This window comes from Podarcis tiliguerta (assembly GCF_965153285.1).
Source record: "Podarcis tiliguerta genome assembly, chromosome: 1".
NCBI classification, from domain to species: Eukaryota; Metazoa; Chordata; class Lepidosauria; order Squamata; family Lacertidae; genus Podarcis; species Podarcis tiliguerta.
In genome coordinates, this window is record NC_139534.1 from 55,696,934 (window position 1) to 55,724,459 (window position 27,526).

At 43.7% G+C, this 27,526-nt stretch overlaps 1 protein-coding gene across 5 annotated transcripts in view; it reads left to right on the plus strand.

Annotated features, from left to right (window-relative positions):
• The window catches only part of STX3 (syntaxin 3), a 41,683-nt gene that overhangs the window by 4,056 nt on the left and 10,101 nt on the right, over positions 1-27,526 (plus strand). For 4 of the 5 annotated variants that reach the window (XR_014505673.1, XM_083416246.1, XM_083416245.1 and 1 more), the window contains exons 2-8: positions 22,085-22,165; positions 22,703-22,802; positions 23,304-23,378; positions 25,095-25,162; positions 26,428-26,536; positions 26,731-26,804; positions 27,237-27,371. Coding sequence is in view for 4 of the 5 variants with exons in the window: in XM_083416246.1 (XP_083272372.1) it covers positions 22,085-22,165; positions 22,703-22,802; positions 23,304-23,378; positions 25,095-25,162; positions 26,428-26,536; positions 26,731-26,804; positions 27,237-27,371 (642 nt within the window). In the remaining variant the exon portion in view is untranslated. Of the gene's footprint in view, positions 1-17,385; positions 17,524-22,084; positions 22,166-22,702; positions 22,803-23,303; positions 23,379-25,094; positions 25,163-26,427; positions 26,537-26,730; positions 26,805-27,236; positions 27,372-27,526 lie in introns of those variants that run through there. The other variant, XM_083416244.1, reaches the window with a different exon arrangement.

Below are 27,526 nucleotides of genomic sequence, written 5' to 3' on the forward strand. Positions count from 1 at the left end.
TATGCCATCACCTACTAACAAAGCCCTTCTGCTGTGCCACAATAAATCTATTCCTGTATGAGGTGCCACGAGAGCCCTTGGAGGCTGCTAACTGTGATGTCCCCCTGCTTGTAAAATTGGGGGAAAAATTGTATCCAGAGGGGAGTTCTCTGGATTGTGTGTGTTCTTCGTTAATTAAAAAAAAAAAAAAGTGCACTGAAGCAACCTGGATTCTGTAACTTGCGCAAATTATGCAAACTTGCACCTATTATCTCAGTTTGCATAATTTTTTATGCTTTTGCAAGTCAAGGGAGAATGCAGTGAACTCTGCAATGTACTGACGCCCCATTCCCTGGCTGCTAACAGAACCTTTTCCTGGCTTTTGAAAACTTTACTGGACATTATACACACACACACACACACACACACACACACACACACACACAATTTGTTACTTAAAGATGAAAAACATTCTTTTAAAAAAGAAAGGGGAAAAGCTGACATTGTCAGGATGCTGAATTATCTTCTTTTCTGTGCGTGAATGGAATTGGGGGAGATGACACAACCTTGACAGTAATCTCTGGATTTCCGGGAGTGTAGGTTTCTGTTCTTGGACTGTGATTGCTCCAGGCTGGGAAGTAGCAATGCTATGAACCAGAGAGAACTGAGTTTTTATTCCTTACTTTAGAACAAAGGGGAATATGTTCCATAAGTCCTCCTTGCTTTACCTTGGAGAGAAGTGGTGATGAATGTTATGCTCTTTTTCTATTTCATTGGAAGACAGGTTTTTAAAGGTGAACTTAAGCATCAACCAGTTTGTCAATAATACAATAGAAGAAATACTGCTATGATGACAGATCCCCCTTGAAAGGTGCCAGGTAGTCAGTAAGGAAAGGCTCTGTAATAGAAACTTCCTTTTTTATCAATGACACCATTATGGCTTTGGACTGGGAATAGCAGAATGAGCTGCAAAACTGCTTTTACTCTTTTCTCTGTGTTATGCTATATATAAAGAGACAGAAGATGCCTTTTCCCATCTGGGCCAGTCTATTAGACTTCTTACCTGCAGAGCTAGAGCTTTGAAGTGAGATCTTTGTCAATAAGTTGTGTTCCTGGGCTTCAGTTTCCATTGCCAATACTGGGTGCGTGTGTGGTTATTAGGCTGTTAGAACAAAGTCAGATTTAATACATCTCCGACTGGTTGTCTTTCCTAATCCAGATAGGCTCTGCCAGAGAACCGGATATTAAGTTTTGCTTTATTTTATTATTACATTTCTATACTAAAGCTCTTTTTGCCCCCACTCTAAAAACCAAGGGGGCTTCCCCAGCTCTGTCATGGTTTTCCCTGGAATGATATGTTCATTTCTGAGAGATATGGCGTTGTTTCCGATTTTCAGTTGGAATCAAATGTTGCAGCAGCTGCTTCTCGTGCCTCTTTTCCTGCCATGTGTATGTTTTTAAATAAAAATCATTGTATGCTATGGCCCAGTTCTGAAAGAATGAAGTGGTTTTCTTTATGGAGATCTGAGCAATTGCTTGGGACCTCACCCGCCAAAAAAACCTCTCTTGTTTGTGTCTATTGTGACCAAGTTGGGAAATGCAGAGTATAGGCCTGCATTTGCTATAAGGTAAAGGTAAAGGTACCCCTGCCCGTACGGGCCAGTCTTGACAGACTCTAGGGTTGTGCGCCCATCTCACTCAAAGAGGCCAAGGGCCAGCGCTGTCCGAAGACACTTCCGGGTCACGTGGCAAGCGTGACATCACTGCTCTGGCGAGCCAGAGCCGCACACGGAAACGCCGTTTACCTTCCCGCTAGTAAGCAGTCCCTATTTATCTACTTGCACCCAGGGGTGCTTTCGAACTGCTAGGTTGGCAGGCGCTGGGACCGAACAGCGGGAGCGCACCCCACCGCGGGGATTCGAACCACCAACCTTTTGATCGGCAAGCCCTAGGCACTGAGGCTTTAACCCACAGCGCCACCCGCGTCCCAATTTGCTATATTCTAGTGTAAATCTAAGGTGGGTCACAAAGGTTATATAATAATTTCCCAGTATTTTTTAAGGGGAGGTATTCCTTTAACGCCCACCTCTCCTTCAAAAGACCGGATGTGACCTTGTCCCTAGGGAAGTGAGGTCTGTGAGGTGATTCACCTGCGTTTTGCCTAACTAGAGCAGGGTTACTCTTCCTTGTTCCATGACTTTTGGGACAGTGTGGGCCGCCCCCTTCCCCATCTTTAAGGAAAGAGCCATGTTTCCTGCCTGTGAGAGAGACTTGGTTGTTTCTCTGCCCATGATTCAAAAGAAATGGGGGCAGGGCAAAGGGAGCAAAGGAGAGGGAGTGACAGGGATTTAGTCAGGATTATAAAGCCATCAGCCAGGGCCAGAGGAGATAAAACGCTTGGGAGAGAGAAGGGGATTAATTTTATTTTTATTCCTCAGCAGACTCAAGTCCCAAACGGACAGGGGGAGATCTTAACCGAGGGGAGGGGGAGCGTTTCCAGAGAACAGCTTGCAGATCCTTTTCCTGAAGGAAGAGCTCTTCCCAGGAGGCGGATGTGTTGAGGAGGGACTCTCAGCACGTAGGTTCTCCCTCTTAGAGACATAAGCCCTATTCAAGAGCTGTGCTCACAGGTAAAACCTACATACCGAAGTGGGGAACAAGCCTCTGAATCTCGCCCTCCCCACCATTACCTTACTGTTCATGGAGGGCAAAGGTCTCAAGTGGGATTTTAGCTACCTTCAACACCATATCTAGCTTCCTCTCCCCACCCCCAAATTGTCAGAACTGCAGTTTACCCCTCACAGAGCTACAAATCACCAAACCCGTAGCAAACGACAGTTTCCAGGATTTTTCATGGGAAAGCCATGCACTTTGAATGTGCGGTGTGAATGTGACAGTAGTGTGCTGTATGACCAGGTTTCTGGGAAGTAAAGAAGGGCATCCAAGCTTTCACCTTCTCAGGTTGGAAGGTGACAAGTCCGGCAACAGGGAAGCAGAGCTTGGTGGGATCAATTTTACACACAAGCAGAATGCCTGAATAGGGTCTTAATTGCATTTCATTCTGGCTTGGTAATGGCCTAGTTCAGCTGTGGGCAACTGTAGTAGAAGCTGTCCCTTGAAAGTTCCCCATATGGCAGCTTTTGACTGTGGTCAATCTATGTGTGTGTCGGCTTGTTCTGTGATGCTCACCCAGTGCCACAAATTTTATTGCGCTCCAGTGGGGCTATAGCATAGCAAAAGCAGGAGAAGAATAAACCAGAACATTTGTGGTGTTAAAAAGCCATGGAGTTTCTGCAGAAAGTTATGAGATATGCGCACTGATTCGGAATGAAGGAGTGTGAGCACCCCCAAAACTTTTGCAGGCTCAAACAGTATTGCAGTTGGAATCACATGTGACTGCTTTGATAGCATCATGTACACAAATGATTATAAATATGAAATATAAGGGGGTCGTAAGTTCCCTTCGTAAAGTGTGCTGTGCTTCTTGTCCCATTGTGAGAGCTGACAACTCTCCTCTCCTCTAATAGCAAGTAAAAGGAATCAATGGGCCTGGCAGCTATCATGATATTATTGCAGATGTTGTGGTTTAGGGCTTTTGCTGGCTTTATTAAATCCTAAAATCATGAGGATCTCGGCTTTTATTTGAAAAGAAACAAAACTCCCAAGCTTATATTTGCATGCATGGAGAAAAATTGCCACCTGGAATGTAATTGGTTCAAAAGAGCTGTGTTCAGTGTTTATCTCAATTTGCAGCTATTTAGTATAATTATTTTTACATGCTAATGTCACAGCTCATAACTTTTGAATATGTGGGGTTGGTAGTCCTTTGGATCTGTTCATTAAAAGCATCTAGGTCCCAAAGTGGGAAGCTGTGTGCGTGTGAATGTGATCTTTAGGGTGACTTTGTGACCTGTGTATGCTTTCTCTCTCCCTTCTCTGTAGGCTTGCCAACTTCAACAAAAAACAGCATCAACAAATCCTAGCCTCTGGTAAACTGTTCTAACCTGCCCCACCTATCTTGGTGGTTGTTTCCTTTAAGGAAATCAGAGAAGCTCTTCACCTCTGATCATCAGTACTTGTTTGTCCATCTTATCGTTTTGTCCTTCTAAAACTCATGTTGTCTACTGAGAACACTGTGGTCCATCTGTGGCAGCAGTGGCTTCTGTTCTATTCCATGAATTTCCTACTCTATTCTGTCCCAGGTTTGCTGCATGAAGACCCTCTGACAAGTCACACCCACACCATACATTTACCCCCCCCCCCCAAGGAATAATGGGAACTGTAATTGACCCCCCACAGATCTCCAGTTCCCAGCACCCTGAACAAACTACAGTTCCCAGGATTCTTTGGGGGAAGCTGTGTGCTTGAATTGTGAATTATTTCCATTGTTGATCAACCATATTAGTTTCACAGAAAGCTATAGAATAAATTTTTTAAAAAATGCCCCAAGGAACTTGGGGACTTACAGTTCTTAAGAGTTCATGGTCACATTCACTGCATACATTTAAAACACTATTATACCACTGGGAACTGTAGTTTAAGAGTGCTGACCTAACACAGCCACAATTCCTAGCACCCTGAAAACAAGCCAGGCTTTCCATGACTGTTAAAGTGGTTTAAATATATGGTGTGGATCTGACCCTTTTCTCATAGAAGATACACTACTCTCTGTCTCTCAAACAAGAAGTTCCAGAGTTTTTATTATATGGAATGACAATGTTCCTTTAAGTCATAGAGTGGTCTGTGTCAGATAAAACTGTGGGAAAGCTGTGTTTCAGCTTATACAAAACTTTTAAACATATACTTTGAAAATCATTTTTAGAACAGTTTATATGGTAATTTAAAAAAAGTTTTTAAAAGTTAACTAGTGGAAGCTGACAGCTAAAAAGCCAACTACTGAGACGTTAGCTGTTTCTTTAACTTTCCAGCCAATTATGGTACCAGCTAAAGTTCTATGGCTGCTAGGAAAGAAGTCTGAAGTCCTAACCTTACTCACCTGGGAGTCAGCTTCACCTAATTTAATAGGACTTACTTCTGCATAGACATGGTTAAGATTCCCTCTAAGCCCTCCCCTCTGAGCTAAGTTGAACTTGTTCTCTGCTAAGTGTGGCTTGGCTTGCACCCTTAGTTGTTTTTAAATGTTGTAAGTTTTTGAAATTGTGGTTCCAGAAGCATGCCTTATGAAGTTTAAATACATGTCCAGGCAAATGACTGTTTGTATGGGCAAGTGCCCTGCCCTTTAGAACAAAGGAAAATAGTGGGATAGCCCACATGGTACCTTCCAGATGTTGTGAACTACATCCCTGACCATTGGCCATGCTGGCAGGAGCTGGTGAAAGTTGGAAGCCAGCAACATCTGGGTGGCCACAAGTTCTCCATTCTGGCCTTAGGCCTTACACTGAACTGAAGGGCTTCATTTCTTTGGCTAGCAAACAGAAGTGACTTTCGGGAAGGCACTACGTTAGTATTTCTTCATTTCTTTTCTCTAGAATTTCTCCTTTTTGAATTTGAATGGCAGAACAAAGGCAGCCTCAGCCAAAGGGGAAGCCCTGAGTCAAAAGGATAGGCTGTCGCTTCTTAGGAAAAGACATTTTGTTTTTGTGTATAGCATATAGCAGATGTCTGCCCTACCCTTCAGCAAGAGCTTTCAGGGCAGCTCGCGGCCAAGTGAAGCCAATTAAAAGAGTAAAGCAGCATGGCAGCCAAACCCACAAACTGAAACAGTAGCAGAAGAAAAATGTGTAAGCTGACATTTAAAAAGGTCTGGGAGGATAAAAAGGTCTCTGCCTAACACTGACAAGACCTAAGAGTAAAAGCCAGGCAATGCTTGTGTTCCAAAGCTGGGGTACTACAGCCAGCTGCCTCACCTCGGAAGGCAAGGGCTACGATGGTGGTTAACAAACAGGCAGATTCTTGTGGTCAAAGGTAGGGCGTTACATTGTGCACTTTGAATTGTGCTTGGAAATGGGCTGGCAGTCAGGGAAGTTGTTTCAAAACTGGCAAGAGGGGCTTTCCAAGGCAGTCTTAGTTAATAGTCAAGCAGCTGTGTTCTGAGGTTTTTAGGAAGTCTTCAAAGGCAGCTCCGCATATAATGTGTTGCAATTATGTGCTCCTTATAGCATGCTAAGATCTATTAGGGCACTTGAAGAGAAACTAAAGGTTCCTGTTTCAGTGGCTGGTGAAGTCATGGCATGCTGCTACCTAGCTGCATGGCATGCTAGGTACAGTGGTACCTCAGGTTAAGAACTTAATTCGTTCCGGAGGTCCGTTCTTAACCTGAAACTTTTCTTAACCTGAAGCACCACTTTAGCTAACGGGACCTCCCACTGCCGCAGCACTGCCGCCGGAGCACGATTTCTGTTCTCATCCTAAAGCAAAGTTCTTAACCCGAGGTACTATTTTTGGGTTAGCGGAGTCTGTAACCTGAAGCGTCTGTAACCTGAAGCGTCTGTAACCCGAGGTACCACTGTACTTCACCAGTGGTGAAAGGTAGGCATGAAGTCTCAGCATATTGTTGTGCAGTGGTAATAGTCACTGTAAGCTTCTGATTTTAAATTTGAAGTGTGTGGGGACCAGCACTCTGCCCCCACCCCCAGGGTAAAGTACTCTCTGCATTCTTGGAGGTACTTTTCTTGATATAACATCATTTGACATCAGTTTCTTTTAAGGGATTGTGGTGGCGAATGGGTGCGATTAAAGCAGGTCGGGTTAGCACAAAGCAAGCAGTACATGCAAGATCTCTCCGCAATACTACTGCAGTTCATAAATGGTGCTGTGTGATGACAAGCATCATCCACACATAAACACATCAGAGGGCTGTGTAGTAATGCACGGCTGTGAATCTACTCTAAGTAACAATCTAATCCTAGGCAGTGTTGATTGGACAATCCTGCAGTGTACAGAATTTTCTGTGCAGTTATGGTGGCTGGTAGTAAGCAGAATATATGAAACTCCTGTAAGTCTAAGGTTAGAATGTAACATAAGAAAACAAGGCTATTTTTGCCATGTGTGAGTGTGTATGTTGGGCCATTTTGTTTTTTCCAGGGCCAGGCTGACAATATGTACAACCAATGGTAGACTTGTTTTGCATCCTGGTTCTGCATGATGCTTTGAGGAGATTTCAGAACCAATTGTGGCATGCTATCTGTACTTTGGGCTGGTTTCTGTGCAAGGAAATCTGACTCTTAGGATTAGTTGACACACTTACCTAAAATTTATTTTCCTGAACATGATGGAGCAATTTCTTTACAAGTCAGGTGTAAGTCACACAATGCATATATAACAAGGAAAATAGAGGTGGTGGCCTATTATTTTTATAGTGTTTTTGTATGCAAAGTGCATTATAATTATCTCTGTATAACAACTCTTTGAGATAGCCATTTGTTCTAGACCACCCAGCAGTCTTCAATGACTTGAGCAGGACTTTGAAGTATGGACACCCACTGTCAAGTTGTGTGCTCAAATGACAAAAATGCAGATGACTACTGTTGGTAAGGCGGCTGTATCTGCTATCAGTTCTGAAATCAAAACTCTGGCTGATATGTGATTATTTGCTTGGCTTACAAATCCCTAACAGATGACCAACATGCATCCTGTTCTCAGCGGTTTCCTGAGTAGAAACTTCAAATTTAGTTCTTTGTAAAAAGGGTGGGCTGGCTCTCTGAGCCTGTGACGGTCAGAGTTGGAATGAAACTTATCGCTCCGTGAACTGGATGATGAAACCGGCAGCCAGCCTTCTTCTGCTCTTCTCCCCTGCAAGGAGAGGAAGGAGGAGGGCAGCAGCTGCGTCAGCAGTTGTGCTTAGCTGAGTGCAGTGAGAGTAAAGTTCAGCAGAATTGTTTGTGAGGACAGAATGCAGCTGTGAAAAATGTGCTCAGAGCCTACATATCTTGACCTTGGATCCTTTGAGGAGTAGAAGTAGCCAGTGCCATGGGAGTCATACCTCATGAGAACATCAGGTGATAAGTTGTTCCAGTTTTCTAGTCTTTTGCCACTGGTCATGTATTATCTTTCCACCTAGTTTCCTGTTGACATTGGTTTTAGCAAAAGCAGTTATTGCTTTGGGCTTGTTTGGATGTTATCCCTTTGAGGTATAAACTTCCTTGAAGATACGGTTGTAACAGGTGTCTCCATTGCTTTTCAGACAGAAAAAAAGGCCTTTCCCCAGTCTCAAATCAGCTTTCTGCTATCCTGTCTGAGGTCTCATACATACCTCCGCTTGTTCTGTGCCTAGAAAGAACAGGTCTGAGTGGTTTTGCCTTTGCCCTGCCACTTTCCCCCAGATAGCCTACTCTTTAGAGCTAAACTGGAGCAAACGTCAATCCGGAGACACCCAATAGACCTTTTTCTCCGATTCAGTGGTTTTCCCAGGTGAAGGCAGTGAAGCAAGTGGAAGCTATATCTCCTTGAAAAATAAGGATACAAATCACATGATATGCTAGTTGTACCATGTTTGGTCCTTCCTGAAAGTGTGGCCTAGAACCTCAGCATAGACTAGTGGTTTGGGTTAACCACTTGAATCATAGAATTGTGGAGTTGGAAGCGACCCTTGAGCTCCATGTATGTGCAGCACAAAGCTAATTGGGCCACCATACACAGTTACCTGGAGGTAAGCACCATTAAACTTCAGGACTGTAATGCCTTAATACCCCTTCTCTCATCTGCAAGGGATATGCAAGTTGCATCAAGGTTTCATATTTCCAGGAGCAAGCCCCTCTGCTCAATACATTAATGTGATACTTCCTATAACACTTACAGCATACAGTGGTTCCTCGGGTTACAGACGCTTCAGGTTACAGAACCCAGAAATAGTACCTCTGGTTAAGAACTTTGCTTCAGGATGAGAACAGAAATTGTGGCGGCGACAGCAGGAGGCCCCATTACCTAAAGTGGTACCTCAGGTTAAGAACAGACCTCCAGAACTAATTAAGTTCTTAACCTGAGATACCACTGTATTATGGAGCACTTCTGTGTAAGCCTGAAAACTGATTTCTGTTGGTGGACATGACCGCTTTTGACAAAATGTTCTCAGTTCTTAATAGTATGGTGGAACAACTGATGTGGTGCAGCTATTTCTGCTGACACTGGACATGAGACACAGGAAAGGAATCCCAGCAGCACATCGGTGTGCAGTTTTTGAATTGTGCACTTTTATTTTAATTCCATGCCGTTTAGCTTAGTTTTATTTAAAAGACCTTTAACCCACCTTTCAAGGTGCAGTGGCCTCATGAGGTGGTGTGCAAGACTCTAAAACACCTTAAAATAGAATAGCTACAATTTCAATATTCACGAAGAGTCGGACACGACTAAACAACTAAACAAGATGAGAGAGCGAGAGAGAGCGCACACACACACTGGCAGCATTTGCCGCCTCATATGCAGCACAATTCAATCCAACAAAGAAAATAATTAAAATGCATTTATAGTTCTTTTTTTAAGCAACAAAGCCCTATGGCCTATGCATTTCTCCAGGGAGGGAATTCCAAAGCTGTGCAGCCCCCACTGAGAGAGCCTCATTATCACTAATAGTAGCTCTCTCTGGCGTGGACTCGTTCTATTAAACAAAACCATTACAGCTGTATGGCAAGTGTGGCTAACCTGTGGCTTTCCAGAGGTTGCTAGACTCCAGTGCTCATAATCCCTGGCCATTGCCCATACTGTCTGAGGCTGGTGGGAGTTGGAGTCCAGCAATTTCTGGAGGGCCTCAGATGGTTGCTGGGATAGCAGTGGATTGGAGGAAGAATTGGCCTATTGTGAAAATTGGGATTTAATGTTTACATTAGCTGCTTCAAGCTGTGGAGAGGCAGGTAAAATGGGTTAAATGAATTCTAGGAAGTTGGGACCGACATATAGCTGTGAGTAAGGTATCTGCTAAGGCAACATGGCTTAGCTTGAAGGTTTGAGAACTACTCCCATAGTGGAGTACCCAGTCAGAATACTGCCGAAAGGCTTCTCCGGCAGATTGCGTGGCATCTCCTTTCCGCTTTGAAGGAGATTGTTTTTAGGCAGCACTGTATTATTTCTCCCTGCCTGCTGTAGGTTCTGCTGCTCAGGCAGAGGAATGTGTTGAGTTCAAGCTCCTGTATACACAGCAATGGAGTTGGGTATTCCTTAGAGGTTCTGTGACAAGGGAGAAGACCAAGCAGAGGAAGAGGATGTCGCATGAGAACGTTGCGTGTGAGGAGGCAGAGATAAAAAGAGCAGATGTCGCCAGAGCCCATGTCTATCTCTAATTTCCATAACTCTGTAAATAGAGCAGAGAATACTGTTAAAGGCTGGGGAAAGGAATATTGTGTGGGTTCAATGAATGATTGCGTAATAGGGCTTCTCCTACCCCTGCACACACCCCAAAATTGACTTTAGGGGAGTTGGGAGAAGCCCTGGTACAGCTCACAGGGGGAGGAGAGGTGGAATCATTCCATCTGGCCAGCAGAAATGCTTGCTTGGCTGGGGGGGGGGGCGGAATTACCTTAACACGATGTTGAATTCCTCCCACTGACAGAATGCAAACTGAGCTGAGCTGTGACTAGAGTTCCTGGGCCTCTCCCCCCCCCTTTGGCTTTTTGCATATTTATGACCCATAAGGAGCCCATCACCACACCTTTCACCAAGTCCTGTGAAGCACTACATCCCCAAATGAATCCAAGCCAAGGCAGCAAACATAAATAAAAAGCATGGACTCAAACTCACCCACTGCCATTTTGAGGAATTCCTCATTTTCACCAATGATGGCAGATATGATCTGTTCACATCTTTAAATTGCCTGTGGACATGTGAGTGCCTGGGAGGTGTTTTCTGCTTCTTGGAATGTTACAATTCTGCAAGTAGCATTGAAATTCTTTTCCTACACCCCTAACTTTCTCCTTGTTCAGTCCATTGTGTTGCCGGTGGGAATGGTTATGTTCCTGAGGCAGCTCCCTTTGAGTCCATCCTAATTACTGGCAACATATACTAAAAGCACTGTTTTCTGACATCTCCTTTCAGTCATTTTTCTTCTTCCATTCCGTTGACTCTTCCAGATCCAAATGTATTTTATTTGCTAATTATCCCAAAGTGTGCTGACAATATTCTTCACTTCAGATGCTAAAATATGAGAAACAGTAATTTTAAAACCCACCAGCCACAACCCTAAGTACGCTTACTGAAATAGGGCTGGAGAAAATGTGGGGAGAAGCATTGTTTAAGTATTTAGAAGTACCTGTCTAGACTAGGTCTATGCGGTTCCCCCCACAAAGGCAGAAACATTACTTCACCCGCAAATGGAGGTTAAGGTTTAAACAACAAACTTTCAGGAACTCCCATCTTGTGAGTTGCCTTGCTAGATACTTTACAGAGCAAACAGGGGGAAAGTGCTCGCTTCCCCCTTGCTGTTTGCGCTTGGTGTGACCCAAACATGCAATTTAATCTAAGCAGCAAGCATAGCTGCTGAGTTTGTGCATCAATAAAAGTAAACTCTGTAATTTCCCTCAGAGGACTGCTTAATAAATAGTTAGAAAAAATGATTTATGAGAAACATGAAGGCTACAATACAATGCTTGTTGAAGGGCTGGCCACTGCTTTTCTTCACAGGGGTGTAGGAAGGGGGGGCGGTGGGGGCAGATGCCCCGGGTGCCCTCACAGAGGGGGGTGACATTCGGCGCACCACCTGCCCGCAACTCCCAAGCCTACCCCAAGCCACCGGGGGAAGGGGGGAGCTATGCCGCTTTGCCAGCGGCATTCCCCCCCCTTCTCCCTTCATTTTGACAGTTTGGGGAAGGCTTGGAAGTCGTGGGCAGGCCGCACGCCGAATGTCCGCCATGGGTGGCTTGCTCCGCCCCCGGCTGCAGGGCGCGCATGCTGCTCCGGGCACCCAAGCGGCTATCTCGCGCCTGGGAGGGCACCCTCCACACCACACACCCCTCAGGAGCACACCCGCCCTGAGCAGTGCAGACATATGCTCCACCACTGTTTCTTCATTACCCCATTTTTTAAAAGTCAAATAACTTAGTATATATGTCCTGGATGCCAATGTAAGGAGTGGAACAGCCCTATGAATGCATCCTTTTCAAAAGCCTTATTGCCTTCAATTCATATTCTGCTGTCCAGCCTGTTGAAGTTCTTTGTTCCAGCATTGTGCATGAATCCTAAATATGACTGCTGCTGAATTCTCCTTTGATTCCCATGTGTTCCTAGCCAGTGGCAAGGCTGTGTAGTCTGCGCCATGGAGACTAACTTACATAACTGAAATATACAGTTTTGATATAGATAAGCTTCTCTTAAAATCGGGTGCTGATGACTTACAATTTCCCAGACTCTTCTTTTTCCTTCCCTACATTTAGCTCAGGAGTGGGGAAATTTCTGACTTTGTGGGCTAGATCTTTCTCCCCATTGGTCAACTTCAACATGTGGGCAGGACCACTCATCTGTCAATCATCTGATGTCCCAATGATGTGAGTTATCTTGTCTACCTGTCAAAGGTAGCCTGCTGGGGTGGCAGGAGTTAGCAACCAAGCAGGTTTGAACTCCTTGTTTCAGCTGATGTGCAGGGAATCCTACCTGCCCCACACCTGACATCTTTTATGCTGTCAGTCATAGGGCAGGTGGGCATGGTTTGGGGAAAACAGCCTCACAGGCCAGATTTAGCCCACAAGCTGGAGGTTCATCAACACTGATTTAGCTGATGCCAAGGAAGTGAAACCCTCTTTTTGCTCCAAAATTAGTTGATGTCTTTGTGCAGTTTCTTTTAGAAAAGTGGTATAAACATTTTAAAATAAAATAAAATAGATATTGCATATTGCAATTGCATGCTTGTCTTCGCAGAATTCTTCTTCTAAGATCGAACTGTCCAAATAATGTGGTCTGTGTGCTGGAACTGTTATGGCTGTTGGGGAGGTTTGAAAGAAAGCAAGTGAAGAATAAGAGATAAGGGATTGGTGAGCTATAAAGATATGGGATAAAAATCAGATGAAAATTCATTTTTGTAAATTCTAACAATTTAATAGACTGTCTTGTTTAGGACAACTCATTGTTCTATTTTGCTAATTATCCTGTGGAGTTGTGATACACTTGGGCGTAGTTGCACTTTGTTCTTTTAAGGCTTATTGTCCCCCAAACCATAACATTATTTGATCTGATCAGTTTGATCAAGTGATTGCTGGATATTATAGTTACTGTTGCAGTTCGCTCACTCTTTGTGGACCATGGTAGATTATGATCACTGTGTGGAAGCCTGCCCAAAAGTATTCTGGGTTTAAAAAAATCTTGCCTTGTGCTGTGATAACACTGAATGAACGAGGAAGGTAGCGGATAAGTATTGCTAGGTTTGTTCATGTTTGTGACGTTAAAGGCATCTGTCCATTCATGATGGTGCTTTTTGGGGCTCCTGAACATGAGAGTATTTAGTAATGCTTTCCCTTCAACCTGCGGATTCAGTACAACAACACTGAAGTATTGTTTAACCTGAATTCAGTATCCACAATAGTTTGCTCTGAGATAGGCCTTCACTGTCTTCCTCTGCCTTCACTGTCTTCCTCTGTCTTCCTTAATTTAATTAATTTAAATTGAACCAGGGTATTCACAGCTCACAGATTTTAATTTAATTTAATTAATTTTGTTGTGATCTTACAGACTGCTGCTTTTAGGGAATCATTGATCCTAGCCTGAAGTAGCATATATTTATTCTGAGTGAGCTCTGCTGAATTAATTGGCAATTACTTCCTGGAAAGTACCGTATGTTTAAGATCGCAAGTGAAATATCAAAGTAGTATGAAACTATATCCCTTCCTTGTTGTTAAGTCTTAACATTGCATAGCACAAGGGTAGCCAACATGGTGCCCTTGTGAAATACAAAGTCCATCGGCCGCAGCCAGCATGGCTAGTGTCAGAGATGAGAGGAGTTGTAATCCAAACTACATCTTGAGGGTCACAGGCTCCCCATTTCTGAGATAAGCCAGTGTCATTGTCCCCCTTATGGCTGATGAGGAACTGAGGTTGAGAGAGCATGGCTGCCGCGTAGCGGATCCATGGTAGAGGTAAGATTTGAACCAGGGTCTTCCTTATTCACAGCTCTCACAGATTAATTCTAACTATGTCTACTCAGAAGTAAATCCTATTTAGTTAAATAGGGCTTACTCTCAGGTTAATGGGGTTGAGATTTCAGACTCAGTCTCTTAGGCACTGTGCTGTATTGGCATTTAGTCATGTTCTTTAATCCCTTGAAATTTTGAAAACCTATATTTTACTCGTTTCATCTCCGCCCTTCAGAATCCATTTGTTCACTGAAAGCTGAAAGTCCCCTCCATATGTTTTAAAAGTTTGTCATGAAGGAAGGTCATAAAAATGGCACTTCTTTAGAGCTAACCATTAAGGAAGGTGAGGCTGAATCTGTTTTTAGAATGTGTGCGGTTTTTGAGTAACAGATGACAGTGCTTTATTTTTAAAAAGGGCCTCTTTTTGCAATTAACAGAAGGTGTTTGTTCAGCATGTGGTGTGTCATAAATCAAGTAAGACCTTTGGTCATCAATCACTGTTTTGTATTTATTTAAGGTAATTATATCCTACACTTCATAATATTTACCCCAGGGTGGTTTACAAACACCAGCAGGATTGGCAGTTTATGTGATGGAGGGTGCTGAAATTTGTAAATATTTTCCTTCAGTCAGTGCACGTTAATCCCTAATGGGCCTTCCTTCTGACTATATCCTTGAACTATATCCATCAAAGGGAAAACTTTGTACCCCTGAGGAAATAAGTAGCTGAATAGTCTTTTGCAGGTTCTCTTAGTGCCCTAACCTTTGTCTCAAAAACAAACCTACACACACACACACGCACACACACAGAGAGAGAGAGAGAGAGAGAGGGAGAGAGTATAGGAAGTACCTCCTGATGAACTGTAGCCCAAGTATCTGTTTGCAGTGCTAGGGCTGAGCCACACTGAGCAACTGCAGCCTGTCCCTTCCCCAACCTGCTGACCTCCATATGTTTTGGACTACAACTTCCTTCAGCCCCAGACAGAACATGCTGGAGCTGACTGTTGTCGTCCATGACTTAGGGAGCAAACTAGGCAGGGCAAGGCTACCTTAGAGCAAAGGGGACAGGCTGTGATAGCAACACAGCTTATATTTGTGCAGTGGCGTAGCGTGGGTTGTCAGCACCCAGGGTAAGGCAAGTAATTTGCGCCCCCTAACCCGTGGATTTGTGCCCCCTAACCGTAACCCCCAGATGTTGCGCCCGGTGCGGCCGGCCCCCCCTGCACCCCCCACGCTACGCCACTGTATTTGTGCCCCTGTAATGTTGCTAATTTTTACACCAAACCGTACCTGCTTGCTTTCCCCACTGGGAGATGTTTGTTCTTAAAATTAATCCAGGTCAAACAGTCCAAATTCTGCCTGGAATGATGCAGAAATGTAAAAAGTTAAACTTGAAGTATATTTTGAGCTTATGCAGTACAGTATAACTAGTCTGAAAAGTGCAATGGGTTTTATTTATATGAAGTTCTTTTTTTGGGGGGGGGTATTTAAAAAATACTTTGTATGACTTGCATACAAGCCAAAAAAAGATCAATTTCTGTTCTAATGCTTATTGCCTATTGATTTTTTTATTGTTGTGACCTGCCCTCAGGTCATTTGATGATGAAGGCAGAATTTCAGCAATATAAATAATATTATTTTTTAGAAGACTCATAGTGGAACAAATTCCCTTCGTGATATTCAACTTAGGCCGCAAGCTAAACCTCCTTACCTGGGAATAAGATCCACTTAATTTAATCAGACTGACTTCTGACTGAATAGGCATGGTTAAGATTGTTCTGTAAGTCTTACTTGAGGTAGCCCAACTGAAGTCAATGGATTTAATTTCAGTGAGTCTGCTTTGGGTATGATTAAGCTGGATATCACCCATTTTTATTTTTATTTTAACAGGGGCCCCCAGTTGCAAAGTGCCTTCCTACCAGCCTTTGTTTAATTACTGCCCCACCCCAAATGTCCCCCCTCTCTGCCATCCACCCGTTCCGTGTTTGCTGCTCTGACTGTTCACTGTCATCCCACACCCCCTCAAGATGCATTGGACTGAAGGACAGAGGGTTTTTGTAGAGCATGCTGTGAGGGTGTAATGCAATTAAACAAGGATGCTAGCCATCTGTCCTGGTTTTCATCAGGCTGAGGAATGAATCATGTGTTCCTGTAGAGGCAGAGTTGGGGCACACTCATCTTTGGACCTCCATGCCTAGACAAGAAGAAGTGCTGTTGTCTACATGTGGGATGTTACATGCATATTACCCTTTAATTTAGAGGGAGGTGAATTGGAAGCAAAAAAATGCATGACAAGAAGGTACGACCAGTGCTTTTTTCCTAGGCGGACGCAGAGGTCCGCATACCCCTAAACATTTTGTGAATCTAAGTTTGGCCTCATTGAAGGGCAGTATTTCAATATGAGTAGGAAAATGAGAGCACCCCTAAACATTTTTTTTTAGAAAAAAAGCACTGGTACGACACAGAGACCTGAGTGCACAGTCAAGTAAATTTGCTGCTGAAGAAGGAAAGGGAACGGTGCAAGTGTAAGCAATTTATGATTGCCTGGAAGTGATGGAGTGCATCACAGGGAAGGCTGGAATGTGGGGAACGTCTGTGTGGGGGGGGGGGACGTGTCTTTGTGCATGCAGATCAGACTGTCTCCGTGTGTGAGAGCAGGACGCCCCCGCCCTTCTGCAAGCAGCAATCCGTTAATACCTCTTGCGGTGTGTGTGTGTGTGTTCAGGACCAGATGTGAGATTAGATGCACTCCTTGTGAATGCAGATGGCTCAGTCACCTTTCCACTAACATAACCTCTGACCTCCATTTTGTGAGACTGAAGAGCACTTAACTGTAGTGGCTTTAGTTACTGAGCCAAGTAGCAGCACCTTGGAGGGACTGTCTGTGCTCCTTAGAGAACCAAAGTCCGCTTTTTGCTGCCTGAACCACGAGACTTTTTTCTCTGACGAAGCTGTAGAAAGGAGACGTTGTGCTTGCTTATCCTCTGGTGTGTAACATTTCCTGCTAAACTGTCCATAAATGGTCTTTGGAGTAATAGTCTCCATTGCAAGGAAGTCTTTTTGCTGTCTCTTATTGTTTCTAAATTATTGTACATTGTGTCTTTAATAGTGTTAGCTATCTCGGAAGTGTTTTTTTTTATTGATGGGCAGAAGCTATATAAATGTAGTCAATAAACAGCAGTGATACTGGCTGTGGGAAGCTGTAAGCCGTGAGAGCATTTCATTTTAACTCTATTTATCTAATTGAAAGCATTTCTAAACTGCTGAATGTTTTAAGATCTCTTCACAAAAACATCATAAAAAAACAGAAATTTGGTAATAACAGGGTCCGGTGAAACCTAGACAAAAATATGTCTTTACAAGACATCTGAAACAACTGATGGATGATGTGTCATGTATGGAAGATGGAAGGACATTCCAGAGGCAATGCTTTGTTTTTGGTTCACTGCCCTGCAATATTCTGTAGGGTGTGATTCTGTGAGTAAAATTTCCTCAGATGATCTTACAGCACATGATATAGGGGGAAGCAGTCTTTCAGGTAACCTGGTCTTTAAGTCATTCAGGGCTTTGTATCTTAGCAACAAGACCTTGAACATGACCTGACAGCTAATTGACAGCCAATGAAGCTGCCTCAGAACAGGTATACTATGTGTATCTCCAGGTGTCCCACTCAACAGCCTGGGGCAGCGTTATGTGGAGGGAGCCCCACATAAAGCATATTACAATCGATGAGTGGTGAGGAACTCATGACATGGTGGTCACACAGGAAATGGCATAGTTGGTGCACCAAAATGAGTTGACAATAGGTGCTCACTGAAGTTGCTTGGGCCTACAGTGACAAAGGTGGTTCTAGAGTCGCCCCCCCCCCCAAAAACAACAACAACAACAGTGTGCCTATTTCGTCAGAGGGAGTGCAACTCTGTCCAGATCTGATAAAACTCCCCAGTCCTGTATCTGGGAACAAATTGTTTCATCTTCCCTCGACATTTCTCATGATGATTTGCTTGAGTCTTTGCCTGAATTTTTCTTTTACTAAGGAAGCGAATTTGGGTGGCAGCTCTCATTTGATTTTTTACTGTTGAATCTTGTTTTAGCAGGTGCAGAGGGTAGCTTGAGGGGGGTGCAAGTGAAAGATGGAAATCGTCTAATTCTAGGTCACTGGCTCCAATCCAGCTTCAGATTCAGAACTGAAATTGCTTGCATCCAATAAATTACAGCTGGGAACTGTTTCCTCCGCTTCCTCACTCGCAGTGTTCTTTTCTGCAGGGCTTGGACCTTCTGCTCAAGCTGCTTCACACACAATGCTTTTTCTGTTTAGAGTCAAGAAAAAATGTGTACACGATCATATATTAAAAGCCTGTCCCTGGCTGTTTTGTCACAAATACATGCGTTTGGAAGCTATGCTATTAACTTGAAAATTAATTCATGGAGAAAGCTCATCTGCATTCTCTGTCCAGCTCAATTTGACCTGTGGAAGATATAGAAAGGAAAAACTGAAAATTGAAAGCTGGAAGAAGCATTTTTCTTTTGAATTGATATTTCTCTGACTGCATAGCAGTAGCATATTCCATTGCTCCATACCAGCCTTCCTCAAGCTGTCTTCCTTCCAGATGTTTTGTACTATATCTTCCCTACTGACCATGCTGGGAGCTGTGATCCAAAATATCTGGAGGGACAGAAGGTTGGAGAAGGTTCCTCAGTATCCTTGGGCAACTTTTGGGCAAACATAATTTTTTTGCTCGTTTCTGCTTGTTTCTCTATTGCTCCTGTCCATGTTTGGGTCACACAGAATAGATGTAGATGTTGTTGGGCAGCAAGACAATGTGTTTTATTGATTTCTCCTTGCTCTTCTAACCGCGGATAACTGAAGTGGCTCACAGAGTGTTAAAACAACAGTAATTAAATCTGAAATAAAAGTTTTGTTTTTGTTTGTATTGCGTAGTTTGAGTTCTCATTTTGTATTTTTATGTTGCGAACTGCCCCGTAATCTTTGGGTGAAGGGTGGTAAGCAAATTTAATAAATAGTAATGATGATGCTAATCAACTCAGGCATTCTAGACTTTTATTGAAGGGCAATATGGACATACCTGTAATTCATTATTGAATCTTTACTCCGGCTCTACCTGTCAGACCTATGTTATATGTTATGGCTTGTTGTGGCTGGATCCCATGCTACTCCAGTACAATTCTTGAATAGCAGGGAGGGTGGGAGGTGTGTGGCTCACATGGGAAGCAGAGGCATGGGGTCCAGGCAACCAACCATTTTGCATCAGTAACAATAAGAATTTGCTCATCGTTAGAGTAGATGTATGGAAGGTAAAGGTAAAGTGACCCCGACTATCAGGTCCAGTCATGGACGACTCTGGGGTTGCAGTGCTCATCTCGCTTTACTGCCCGAGGAAGCCGAAGTACGGCTTCCGGGTCATGTGGCCAGCATGACTAAGCCGCTTTCTGGCAAACCAGAGCAGTGCACGGAAACGCCGTTTACCTTCCCGCCAGAGCAGTACCTATTTATCTACTAGCACTTTCATGTGCTTTCAAACTGCTAGGTTGGCAGGAGCAGGGACTGAGCAATGGGAGCTCACCCTGTCGCAGGGATTCAAACCGCCGACCTTCTGATCGGCAAGTCCTAGGCTCTGTGGTTTAACCAACAGCGCCACCCGCGTCCCTCTTAGATGTATGGTATACAGCTTTTTTTAGACAGCAATTTTTATTATATAGTCACAGACCCAATATTTCATTAAGAAGCTGTGTCTGACCTGTATTTGCTTCCAACTTTTGAGCAACTCACGTTCTGCAAGAAGCCTATATTTCCTTCTCATGGCTCACATAGTCTACAGCAACAGTCCTTGCAGCCATCCAAGTCAACCATCTGTAATAATTTATTAGAATCTTAAAAGCCATTGTGTGCTTCACAACTGACAGCCTCTAAGGTTACTGAATCTGTCACTCGATCTTCTGGTCTTTTTAAGGATTTTTGTTTTCATTTTCTCCTCATGATCTTGGCAGTAGCTGGAACATTGAGATAAGATGACTGCTCTTCGTCAGTTTTGTAAATATAGTAAGCCCACTATTTAAGTAAATTAACTTGTGCACATTCAGCTTTACGTGCTTGGCAATTTTTAAAAATAAATAAAAGGGGGTGGGCATCCAGGAAAGAAGACTTGCAATCCCACCCATCATTGAACCCAATGTGTTTTGACTCTACACAATTTTGGCTTTAGGTGCTATTTCCAGAACCTAACTCCCATGTAAGTTGCATGTTTAGTGTACTGTATCTATTAACCTCAAAAACAAAGCATGTAAATCTCTCTCCCATACCTGGAACAAAGAATGCAATACCATAATAAAAGAAGCTTATATTTTGGGTATCTCTGAAAGCCGGATTCTGGAAACTCTGTGATAACTTTGTGCTTGCCACCCAAATCGATGGCACCCAATCTTTTCTCCTCCCTTTAGCTTTTATTCTCTGCACTCTGTTCACTTGCCTCTCCTGTGATGCACAACCAACACCAGTGCTATGTCCTGCCCTTGAAAGGCCTTGACCTTGACTGTGCAGCATGACTTCTAGTCAGTCAGCTTTACTGCATGCAGTTTGTTGACCTTAGGGCCTGGTTATCCTTTTGTCACCTTTCCACCCAAGGCAGAACGAGTCCCTAAGAGGGTGTGGTTTGTAGAGGGTGTAGTTTGTTTGGTTTTTGTTGCTCAGCAAGTAATGACGAATGATGTGCTATTTTTAAGAGCAGGCGTTGGAAGCCTGAAGTCAATATTGTAGAGGTGCATAGTTAAATAAAAGCAGACATTTAATTTCAGGAAGAGCAAAGCAGACTAAGGAGCAGAGGGAGGGGGACCCAGCTTTGGGGGAGAGGCTAAAGACCCTGGGTTCCCTTTCTGCTTAATCTGCACAAAGGAAAAGTATCTCCAACTCTTCACTAGTTTGGAGAAGGCTACCAGCATTAGGTGTGGTCTGCCTCCATACGTTTTCTTGGGCCCTTTCTTGTAATGGAATAGAGCCACCCTCCTCTTCCACATCCTGGTATTTCCCTTGCTGTTGCAGTTTCTGTGGGTAGGAAAAATGGACACAAACCACAGAACATACAGTGGAAGCAGCCGTCTGTAGCCTTTGACCAGGCAGAGATCCTGCTCTTGCTATTACTGTAGATCTACCTTTCCTAGATTTCTGACAGTTGGTGGTGGCGGCGGCAAGGCTGGACTTCATGAGCTTAGGATACAGGAGGCAAATCCTTCTGCATTTGCACCATTTTTTAAAGTGATCAAGTGGTTTGTGGTGGTTGGTTTCCATCCCAAGGTTTGACGTGGTCTCACTTTTCATGTGTTTCAGTGGCTTGCAGGGATTTATACAGTTGTATCTTGGCTCCCGGACGCCTTGGGAGTTGAGCATTCCAGCTCCTGAATGATCGAAAACCGGAAGTGAGTGTTCCGGTTTTCGAACGTTCTTTTGGAAGCCAAACGTTTGGTGCAGCTTCCATGGCTTCCGATTGGCTGCAGGAAGCTCCTGCAGCCAATCAGAAGCTGTGCCTTGGAAGTCGAATGTTTTGGAAGCCGAATGAACTTCCGGAATGGATTCCGTTTGGCTTCCAAGGTACGTGTATTAGGGTTGCTGTATTTCAAAAGGATTTTACCCAAAGTTGTTGAGCTTTTCTGAAAAACAAAAAAGGAAGATTTCATGATCTATTTTTAAGGAAACAACACTACCAAAATGAGTTGCCATACATGCAGATTTTCCTGGACATTTCAGCAATTTTCGCAAGGACACAATTTCCGACGGCCAAATCCCAGCTATGTCCCGTATAGCAACCCTAATTTATATTATTGATAGTGTGTGAGGATTTCTTCTTCTTAATGTTCTATTTATTATTCTGAGATTTTTTTTACATAATGGTATCTGGAGTAATCTTTGTAACTTAAAGACAATGCAGAATGAATTTTGCCAATTAAAAAGAGAAAAGATGCAACTCTAGCCTATAATATTAAGATGTTTCCTTTACCACCAAGCTGGACTAAGGAGGTTGGACTTGGTATAAAATATGGTTGTGTGGTTCTTCTCCTTTAATTCTTGCCATCTTGTCCCTTTACAGAAACAGGACCAGGATGATGCCGATGAAGACCTGGAAATCGCTATTGACAACACAGCTTTCATGGATGAATTCTTTGCAGAGGTAAGGAGAGTCTGGGAGAGAGAGCTGAAATTAAAACTAAGTCCAAGAGTCATGGCACATGGATAGGCTGGGTTTTCATGAGGTTTGGTTTATTTGTTTTCTTTCTCAGGAAGGAGGTACAGGCAGAAGCTAGAATATGCTTTGCATGCATAATGGTGTTCTAAAAGTGCCAAGTGAAGTTTTCTCCTTATCATTATTTGACTTTCCTGTCTCATATTCAACAGTGCTTAGCCGTGCTGTCTCCTCTGGAGCCTTAACAGTTTGCATTTCCTCCATGTGGAGTAGTAGTCAAGTGACATACAATTACATAGATAGGAAAGTACCATACATTGACAGCATCCAAAGCTGTGACGGCTGCAGCTGTTCCTAAATATGATTGTATGACCTGGGGAGGGAGACAGCTAAAGTGAGGTATGCATAAATGAGCTTGGTGCTGACTCTATAGGGATTAGGATCTTGATTTCCCCACACCTACTCTCCCAGCGGTGTCAGTGTAATGGTAAGAATCCTCTTCATTTTGTTTCCATAACTTTGCAGATTGAAGAAACCCGGCAGAATATTGATAAAATTTCCGAAAATGTAGAAGAGGCAAAAAAGCTGTATAGCATCATCCTGTCAGCCCCAATCCCTGAACCAAGTGAGTAAGACACAAACCCCCTTGAGAGAAATTTTTGGCAATGATTCTTATGGACTTTCCCCTACTCTGAGAACACAGAACCAAACCTGCTAAACCTTTCTTGTCTCCCTGCCTCTTGATATACTGTGTAAGAGAGTGAGGGGCTACTTGGAAGTAAACAGCCTGAAGAGTCTTCCTCTGCTCTCCTCTCAGGTTTCAGAAGGCTGTGGACAAAGTTCCCTCTTGTGCAGGCCCTCCTCCAGTTTAATTTCCCACAATGCCCCAAAGTGATACTATGATAGGGGCATGGTGAGAAATTAAATGGCCACCTCCCACTGATGCCACCAGGTAAATGCTGGGAGCCAAATTGTTGGTGGGCCCTGCGGTCCCAGCAGCTCTCAACTGACAACCTTTTCTCTTTCCCCTGCTCTGTCGTGACTTCAAAACTGGATTCTTTCCAAGAGGATGCTTGCTGCTGTTCTCATGCTGCTCAGCACTGATGTCTATTCTTGTGTTCTGCAGAGACTAAGGATGACCTGGAGCAGCTCACAGCAGATATCAAGAAAATGGCTAACAGTGTCCGAAACAAACTTAAGAGTAAGTAACATGTCCCTCGGGCAGACTGGTCTTGGAAGTTCTAATTTATAGTGCTCAGCTCTCATTTAGGGGATGCCTAAAGCAGGGATGGGCAACCAAATCTGGCTCCCCAGATTCAATACAGAGCAGATGAAAGGAGAAAGGGCTTTGTTGTACAAAGTGTGCAGTTGCAACTCTGATCTCTGCAAAGACATCAAGCAGAAGAGAAAATGTCCCAGAAGAGACGTAGACTTACATTCCTTGAAAATATGCAAGAAGTCAGTCAAGAATTCTGCAATTGTGTGCATGCAGTTTTTGGAATGCAATTGCTTTTTGAAGTTTGAGGTCTTGAATTGCTGTAAGTTAGGGGTTTCAACCTAGCTGTGTTTTGATGTCATTTGCATTATTCCATGGGGATTAATGACTTTTTTTTTTTTTGCTTTTTGAACAGTTAGGACAGAGAAGTGTATTGTAGAGCGTTTTAGGTTTTTTTTATAACCTTTGTTTAAAAAGAATCAGAGGAGAAAATGGAAGTTTAAGTAGAATGGGTGTGGGAGTCTGAGAGAGAGAGACATTTTGTGTGGGTCTGGCCTTGCCCACTTTGGAGTTTGCTCCACCCACTACTGGGAAAAGATTCCCATCCAGCATAAAGTGTAAGCAATATACAGTGGTACCTCGGGTTAAGAACTTAATTCGTTCTGGAGGTCTGTTCTTAACCTGAAACTGTTCTTAACCTGAGGTACCACTTTCGCTAATGGGGCCTCCTGCTGCCGCCGCGCGATTTCTGTTCTCATCCTGAAGCAAAGTTCTTAACCTGAGGTACTATTTCTGGGTTAGCAGAGTCTGTAACCTGAAGCGTCTGTAACCCGAGGTACTAGCGTCTCCCTCTTCTGTACTAGCGTCTCCCTCTTCTGTAGCTGCAGGCTGAGCACCCTGGCCCAGTCTTCTTGTTGCCCCCCTCTGCACGTTCCTCTCTCATCACCAAAGTAATTAAATTATGCAGACTCTTAAGAAAAGGACTTGTTCCTACAAACTATGGCAATATGCTAGTATGCACACTAATGTAGAAGGAGGGAGGAAGAATGGTCAGAGGCACCAGTGTTGGGTTGAAATAAACTACAGACGACTAGTGGGTGTCATCTGGGAGGCATCTCCTCGACCATGTCTCGGAGAGTCCCTTTTATTGAATATTACAGCATTGCCTCGTATGTGCTTGCTGCTGATTGGTTACACGTGGTGCATTACATGGGTTACAAGGGTTGCGTATAAGACATACAAGGGTTGCGTATAAGACATTAATCATCATTAGATAAAGGGAACACAGAGTTAGACAGGCAGAAGACTTCCTTAGTAAACAATCTATAGTGATTGATGTAGTGAGACTCAGAGAACGTACAGAGCGCACTTAACATTCCAGGGTGATAAGGAGAGGATGTATACAGATAGATAAGAAGGTCAGGACACAACATTCCAGGATGGTGCCAGGGTGGTTGAGAAAGGAATGTACAGAAAGACAACTACGCAGCATCTCCAGATAACTACGCAGCACACCAGCTTCTCCAGTGGACAGGGTGACATGATGTTGTACAACATCCTCTGAAAATGCCTCGGCCCCTAGTAGTTGGCACCTATGAGAGTGGTATAGGCATTTGCCTAGGCAAAGGGACACCAGACGTCTTCACTGTGCAGGATAGAACCAGAGCATCTTTCCATCAACTCCTTTCCCTGCATTCACAGGTATGGAGAGGAATATTGAACAGGATGAGGTTCGATCCTCAGCTGACCTACGGATACGGAAGTCCCAGGTAAGCAGAGCTCTGTGGCAATTCCATACTGTTGGACGCCTTTGCCCACTGTCAGCCAGTGGTCAGAAAAGAAGGGAGAAAAACTTTTCTGAAAGCAACAAGAGGCTAACTGCTGCAGGGGGTGGTGGGGAAAGTGGGGTATAATCTGGAACTCAAATCCTCTTGGGAGCCACATTCTCAGGCCTGCATCTGAATCCCAGTTGTGCGGGAACTAGCTGTAGTTCTTCCCAAGCCCAATTTAAAGTACTGGTTCTACCCAGTAAAGCCTTGCACAACTCAGGCTCTAATACCTCACACACCGCCTTTCCCCGTGCAAACTTACCTGGACCATAAGATCAGGATCTGAGGCCCTTCTCTCCATTTCCCCCCAAGAGACATTTTCATATATTTGGTGCCAGGCAAAGGTGTTTTTATTCTACCAGGCAGTTGGACCAGTGGCGTAGCGTGGGGGGTGCAGGGGGGGCCGGCCGCACCAGGTGCAACATCTGGGGGTTAGGATTAGGGGGCGCAAATCCACGGGTTAGGGGGTGCAAATTACTTGCCTTGCCCCGGGTGCTGACAACCCACGCTACGCCACTGAGTTGGACTCTAATAATATTGTGCTTTTGTGATATTTTGTTTATTTCCGTGTTTATCCAAGAGCAAGTGAGGCTACTTTTGTATTTCAGGGTGGATTTTTTTTTTATTAACATTATTAGCTGTTGTATTGCTTTTAAACGATGTATTTATGAGCCATGAGATATTGTTGTAAGTCATTTCAGCACTGTTTTTGTAATGAAGCATTGACTAAATTAATAATGATGAGACTTTTTTCACATACTCAGAGGGACTGCTTGCTTTTCATGGTGGAACAAAACTGGTTCCAAGTTGAACCCTATAGTTCGAATTAGGCCCTGATAGCTAGCTTTAAAAAATGAGAGAGTAAGAAAGAAGCTGATGGTTTCTGAGCCATAGCTTGGAAGGGTGAGGAAGGAACTCTGCATCTTTTGCAGTTTGTTTCACACAAGCTGCTTAACTGTAATTTTTAAATATTTAAAATGCTTTTGCTTATGCAAATGATTTTCAGTTTCTTAAAGATAACACTTAAACATGCACACATTTGAAAACTTTAAGGTATTAAGTCTCTTTTTAATGCAGACTCAAAGACTTATGGGTTTTCCAAAAAAAACCAAATCTTTCAGTTTCCAGCTTCCAAAAAATAATGCCAGTAGATAATTGGCAGATCAGCCAGGGTCCCTTGAGTTATCACTTCTTCCTGTCTCCAGCATTCAGTCCTTTCCCGAAAATTTGTCGATGTGATGACGAAGTACAACGAAGCACAGGTCGACTTCCGGGAACGGAGCAAAGGAAGGATTCAGCGACAGCTTGAGATCAGTATGTATGCTTTATGCCTTGGCCTTTACCTTTGGGTAGAGCATGATCCTGAATGCTAGAGCTGGGTTCTTCTGCCTAGAAGCATTTGCACCCCTTCCTGCCCTGGTAGTATTTGTAGCTCCCAAGGAAGTGTTTGTTCTTGTTGCAGTACCTGAAGCTCTTGTTCTTTCCCCGTTTCTTTCCCTGGGATGCAGCCGGGAAGAATACAACAGATGAGGAGCTGGAGGAAATGCTAGAGAGCGGGAATCCATCAATATTCACATCTGGGGTGAGTGTGTTTGAAGGTAGTTTGTGTGAAGGTGACTGCTAGGCTGTTTAAGGTTGAGAAGGGGATAATAATAATAATAATAATAATAATAATAATAATAATAATAATTTATTATTTATACCCCGCCCATCTGGCTGAGTTTCCCCAGCCACTCTGGGCAGCTTCCAATCAAGTGTTAAAAACAATACAGCATTAAGAAGAATGCAAAAGAATATCTGTGGATTGTAGGAGCACCAAGTCTTGTTGGTTGGAGTTGCAAGATGGCTGAGTTTGGGCATGTTGTGAAATGGAAGAGTATATCCAGTGAGAAGAGCTGGGATAGATTGAAGGGGAGCATATGAAAACCGCAGTGCAGAACGTTTGGAAGCAATGTTCTGCAGAGCATGGTTACTATGGTACGTTTGCAAATGACAAATCTTGGGCCTTTCCTAGATTATGGATTCCCAGATCTCAAAGCAAGCATTGAGTGAGATTGAGGGACGGCATAAGGACATTTTGCGGCTTGAAAGCAGCATCAAGGAGCTTCACGACATGTTTGTGGACATTGCCATGCTAGTGGAAAATCAGGTAACTGAGCTATGGGGCAGGGGGTGGAGAGAGAAATGGATCACCAAATGGAGACCTTGATAAAAAGCAAAGGTGGCAATGAAAAGCAGAGCGCCCAGAGGTGGTTATCTGTTTAACCATGGGAAATGAGGTTGACAACCTGTAAAGGCAGCTTC